General features: G+C 40.3%; 1 protein-coding gene across 1 annotated transcript; it reads left to right on the forward strand.

Moving 5' to 3' along the window:
* Nucleotides 1-705: 705 nt before the first annotated feature.
* On the forward strand, nt 706-5,703 carry LOC134418719 (toll-like receptor 6). The gene is made up of 2 exons (XM_063157414.1): nt 706-897; nt 2,781-5,703. The coding sequence occupies exon 2, from the start codon at nt 2,871-2,873 to the stop codon at nt 5,274-5,276; it is 2,406 nt and encodes an 801-aa protein (XP_063013484.1). The 5' UTR covers nt 706-897; nt 2,781-2,870; the 3' UTR covers nt 5,277-5,703.
* Nucleotides 5,704-6,052: the final 349 nt, after the last annotated feature.

Below are 6,052 nucleotides of genomic sequence, written 5' to 3' on the forward strand. Positions count from 1 at the left end.
GAATGTGTCAAATCTGTCTATAAAAGAGAGGATTTTTCGTATTAAATGCACTCCTCCTGCCTTCAAGTGAATTTGTGTCATTTCTGGCTCAATGGTGACATCCAGACTGCCCTCTATTGTGTCGTACTCTTTGTGGCTTCATTACAGCTGCCTTGTCATAGGGAATATTCCCTGTTAATTTTTATAATTTTTTGGAGGAAGCCACGATGTGAGGTATCCTTGATAACCATTCTAGTGTAAAGATGATTGGCCTGTAAAGGTTTTTAACTGTGCCAGTTTGCCCCTGTTACTAGCTTTGGAGATATAAACTTTTGTCATCCTTCAGTGGATTACACTAATTACTCTCCTTGGTGAGTAAAAAATTTTGGTAGGGTAGAGCACTGCAAGAGATGTTGATATGAACAGAAGTTGGCAGTGAGGGTTCTGCTTCCTCTTGTGTGCAAAGAGGAGATACAGTTGATGGATTTCTAGAACATCTGTGTAACATCAGAAGCAGAAGCACTTGAAATTAGAAATGCAGAATTAATTGAACAGTCTTGCCAAGGGAAATATTATATATTACAGATAAGTTTATTTCCTCCTAAAGCAGCTGGTTATGTAAATATTACAGGAGTAAATGTATTTTTAGTCTGAACTGTTAAAAGTTTCCTTTCATTGTGCTCTTAATACCCACATTGTAAGGAGGTTTCGTTAGTTCTTAGAATTGTATATCTTGTTTAAAAAAGACCTGTCTTTTTGCTTCCTGAGGTAGGTAATTATTGAGGAATTAGCATCTCATGTGAGGTTCCCCATCCTGAAGATTACATATGTTTGAAATTCTATTTTGAGGCTGCTAACCAAGTATGCACAGGACTTTTGCTGCTTCTTCAGCTTGAAGATGAATTCCATGCACAAAAGGTGGGTTATATTTGCTTCATTATTTATAATAATTTTCTCTTTGATATATGTATATCTTGGACTTCATCAAATCTCAGGTGCTGGTGTTTCTTTGATGTTGGAAGATACTGTTGCATTTTGAAGTTTCAGTGAAAACACTCATCTGAATTTCAGCAAAGAGGAAAGGGAGAAAGATAATTTGGTATGGAAGTTTTAGTTCTCAGCCAACTCTAATTTAATACCATTCTGAAACAGCATTGGAGGGGTAACTCTTGATCTTTATTATTGCTTTTCTAGATATATTTGCTTTTCCCTTTGACTGTGGCACTCTGCAGGGCTATAGAGTGTAGCTTGTCCCTTGCTGCAGTATCTAGCATAGCATGTACAGTAAATTAAAACTCATTTGGCACTGGAACACGTACAGAGAATATATTTCTGGTTTTTCCTCCCTTCAGAACATTTCTTGCTTTATTACTGACATCCCTTTTGCCCAGGAGGAAGTTCCTCCAGGTAGTTCTAGATCGAAGTTTGTTTGATTCAAGACTTTGATTGTTTATCAGCCTGGGCTCTGAAGCACAGAGCCAACTGCACTTTGGAGGAGCTGGGTCAGATTTCCTTTTCTTGTTTTTGTCTTGCAATTGATACTCTACTTTGACCAACCATCCCAGCTTCACTTCTTTTGTGTCCTCAGATACTCTAGCACAACTTTCTGAAGGCATAATTTGACCTCTCTTTGGCATTCAACAGAGGTAGAAATACTTCAGTGATTTATTCTTTTAATGCTTTTGGTGATGTTTATTGCATGTATTTTTGCTTTACTTAATTAAGAAAAAAAAATTGATTAAGCCTGATAGGAAACTTGGATGGGAAGGGTTGAGTTTTGACTAACCATCAGTTAGTCAAATTATTAGGGAATAGCACATGTTATAACCTAGAACTGAAAAAAAGGGTTTTTTGTTTTTATTTAACAAAAGATTACACAGGGACAGATTTTTAAAACTTTGGGGGTTTAGATCTTTTTAACAGAAAAAAATCAGAACAGAAAATAAAACTGGGGATATTTGTCTCCTCAAACTGTTTATGAGTTGTTTATACTTCATGCAGTTGCTGTTCCCAGGGCTTTTTCCCCTTCTTCACCATGTTATCCCAGAGGCACTACTAAGGTTGTGGATGAGCTTGGCCTTGGATCCAGCTGCTACTGGCTCTGTGGAGCACAGAGGAAGCCTTTGGCAGCTTCCCACAGAAACCAGACCTGTATTCCCCTGCTACCAAAACCTTGCCATGCAAACGCAATAAAATGGACTGTATAATTCCTCAGAATTCTTGGCTCATTGGAAAAATGGACTCATGTCTTTGTGCTGTAGCAAGGACAAAGCTGATAATCTGACTCTGAGAGGGTGCATGGCAATGTCCAGGTCTTTGGGGTGTGAAGAATATCCTTTGAGTGAAGAGATTGTTTTTGCACCAGTTCCTGTGAGGATAGTTTTATTGGAGTTTTGTTCCCAAATTTGTGTGAACCTGGGATGTACAGAAACAGCAGATGGATGTTCTCCTTTATTTTGATATTTGCTCTCCTTTATTTTTCTTCTCATAAATGTATTGGTGTTGGTTTGTACCAGGTCTGTATTTTTTCATGATTGTTAAGAAATTTGTATTTTTTAACATCTATGTGTTTGTAACATACCAGTGGCATTCTGCCCACTATAAGAGAATTAATTTATATTTGACTGAGTCAATATTAGAGCTAAAGAATGGGAGTGAGGATGATTGGTAAGAACTGAAAACAGGAGTATGTAAAAATATTTTTTATTACATAGATTTTATACTGAAGTTTATTTTCACAATAAAAAAGCAACTTCAAATATTCAACAGCTTCATTAAATTTAATGTATTTTTTTCCATAGGGCTGGACTCATCAGTGGGACATATTGAACAGAAAACAAAGATATGCTTCTGTATTTCTGTAAAAAACCAAGATAAAGCTGGATAGCATAATGAGATACCTCACAAATATCTATGTCTTAACTTGTGCCTTTACATTCACACTATGGAATAATATTCAGCCAACTGTAGAAGATGAATTTATTGCAAATTATTCAAGCAGTTTGCTAACTAATGTTCCAAAAACCATTCCAGTCTGTACTCAAGTATTAGATTTATCACATAATAGGATCTCTGGACTTAGTATCTCAGAATTTATTCATCTTTCTGACCTTCAAGTATTAAATCTTTCTCATAATCTAATGACAGTCCTTGACTTTAGTGTCTTCATTTTTAATGAAAATTTAGAATACTTAGATTTATCTCATAATAACATTTCAAAAGTTTCCTGTCTAACTCTTGCATCTCTTAGACATTTAGATCTGTCTTTCAATAAGTTTACTGCCCTGCCCATCTGTCAGGAATTTGGGAACATGTTTCATTTGGAGTACCTTGGATTAAGTGCTACGATGGTACGAACGTCAGACTTCAGGTATATCAAACATTTGCAGCTGCACACTGTCTTCCTGAACTTGGGAAACTTTTCACTGTATGAGCCTCAGAGTCTGACAGTCTTGACTACAAGGAACCTCCACATTGCTTTTGCAGCAAACCAAAACTTCATTTTTTCCCTCCTGTATGATGGAATGTGCATTTCAGAAAACTTAAAAATAGTTAACTTAAGATATACCTTGAGTTACAAAGATTTCCCCTCTCCATCTTTAATGCTTCTCAAGAAGATCAAGACAACAACTCTCACACTTGAGGCTGTGGATTTACAATGGGCTATCATCCTGCAAATTTTCATGCTTATTTGGTGTTCACCAGTGGAACATTTAACTGTGAGAAATTTGACTTTTAGGGGACCACTGGAGGAGCTGACTGAATATGCATTTCAACCCTTATTAAGCTCTGTGGAACAATTAATCTCTTTGGATGGCTCCATGAAAGCATTAACTTTGGAGCATGTTCGTAATAAGGTTTATTATTTCAACCAGGAGATTCTATACAGACAGTTTTCAGAGATGAATATCGCCAATTTGACAATAGCCGATGCATATATGCCACACATGCTTTGCCCCAACAGAACAAGCTCATTTCAGTACTTAAATTTTTCTCACAATGCCCTGACAGATGAGTTGTTCCAGAATTGCGGCACTCTCGCAGACCTTAAATTACTTATTTTGCAGAGGAATAAATTTGAGAGCCTTCGCAAAGTAAGCTTCATGACGAGCCGTATGAAATCCCTGACATACCTGGACATGAGCAACAACCTGCTGCGCCACGATGGAGCTGGCGTGCAGTGCCAGTGGGCCGAGTCTCTGGCAGAGCTGGACCTGTCCTCCAATCAGTTGGTGGATGCTGTGTTTGAGTGCTTGCCAGCCAACATCCAAAAACTCAGCCTACAAAACAATCACATCAGCAATGTCCCCAGCAGGGTGGCGGAGCTGAAATCCTTGCAGGAGCTGAACCTGGCATCGAACAGGCTGGCCGACCTGCCGGGCTGCGGCGGCTTCACGTCCCTGCAGTTCCTGAATGTGGAGATGAATTCGATCCTCACCCCGTCTGCCAACTTCTTCCAGAGCTGCCCGAGGGTCAGGGAGCTGCAGGCCGGGCACAACCCGTTCCAGTGTTCCTGTGAGCTGCAAGCCTTTATCCAGCTGGAGAGGCGCTCCGGGGGGAAGCTGTTTGGCTGGCCGGCGGCCTACGTGTGCGAGTACCCAGAGGGCTTGCGAGGGACGGAGCTCAAGGACTTCCACCTGAGCCCGCTGGCTTGCAACACGACGCTGCTGCTGGTGACAGCTCTGCTGCTGACCCTGCTGCTGGTGGCTGCGGTGGCCTTCCTGTGCATCTACCTGGACGTGCCGTGGTACGTGCGGATGACGTGGCAGTGGACGCAGACGAAGCGCAGAGCTTGGCACAACCCCCCCGCAGATCAGGAGGCCATTCTGCAATTCCACGCGTTCATTTCCTACAGCGAGCGCGATTCGCTGTGGGTGAAGAACGAGCTGATCCCAAACCTGGAGAGGGAGGAGGGCAGCGTGCAACTGTGCCAGCACGAGAGAAACTTTATCCCCGGCAAGAGCATTGTGGAGAACATCATTAACTGCATTGAGAAGAGCTACAGGTCCATCTTTGTGTTGTCTCCCAACTTTGTGCAGAGTGAGTGGTGCCACTATGAGCTGTACTTTGCCCATCACAAGTTATTCAGTGAGAATTCCAACAGCTTAATCCTCATTTTACTGGAGCCCATCCCTCCGTACCTTATCCCTGCCAGGTATCACAAGCTGAAAGCTCTCATGGCAAAGCGCACCTACATGGAGTGGCCGAAGGAGAGGAGCAAGCGCCCCCTATTCTGGGCCAACCTCAGGGCAGCCATTAGCATTAACCTGCCAATATCCAGTGAAGCAAACGAGTAGGAGAGTGCTGTTACACCTACTAGTAATGTAAGTGTGTGAATAAGTTGACTTATTTTCATTAAACTCAGTTAAATTTTTTTTCTGTTTTCTTACAATATTCCCAGTATGTTGCGAAATGTGGCACATATAGAAATTGCTATTGCTTATTCAAGCCATCCACGTAGCCAGAAGTCCTCTGTTGTTGCCCATCATCAACAAAGAGAATGCTAGAAAAATTTTCATAATGATTTACCTTATTTTCAGGTTGCAGTTATTTTTTACTTTTCCCATTGAAAGCTATATTTGAAAGTAATAAGAAGATTGGTTTGTTTTGTGTATTCAGGATGCCAAGGCATACATTTAATCTTTGTTCTGACGTGAATGTTGTGAGATTAAGATTGTAAGGATCTGCTTTCTTGGCTTTCATTAAATAACACAAAGAAGAAAAGTCTTGTTTGAATCCCATCCAGTACATTGGTACAGTAGGTGTTAAGAGTACAGTATCCACACCCTTTTAGCCTGTTTTCCCTTCCTGGAACTCTTTCCTTTCATCACAGAGGCTTTCTTGGGTATGTGCTGAAAAGTTGAATCCATTAATTCTTATTTGATGTTCTTCTTCCTTTGCTGTATTAAAAATTACCAATTGCCTAGAGATAGATACCTGCCAAGTCATGAGTTCATAGAATTTGCTATTCACTGTCTTCAAATTCACAGTTAATACCTGTAGTTATTATTTTTTATAGTACTGTAAATTGCTGCTTTCTGCTATCAAGCTATATATACTGGATTGCATGTTT

The sequence above is a fragment of the Melospiza melodia genome, chromosome 5 (assembly GCF_035770615.1).
Source record: "Melospiza melodia melodia isolate bMelMel2 chromosome 5, bMelMel2.pri, whole genome shotgun sequence".
NCBI lineage: Eukaryota > Metazoa > Chordata > Aves > Passeriformes > Passerellidae > Melospiza > Melospiza melodia.

Excerpts from the sequence above, each read along its gene's own strand:
- LOC134418719 (XM_063157414.1), top strand. The coding sequence starts at position 2,871 with ATGAGATACCTCACAAATATCTATGTCTTAACTTGTGCCTTTACATTC.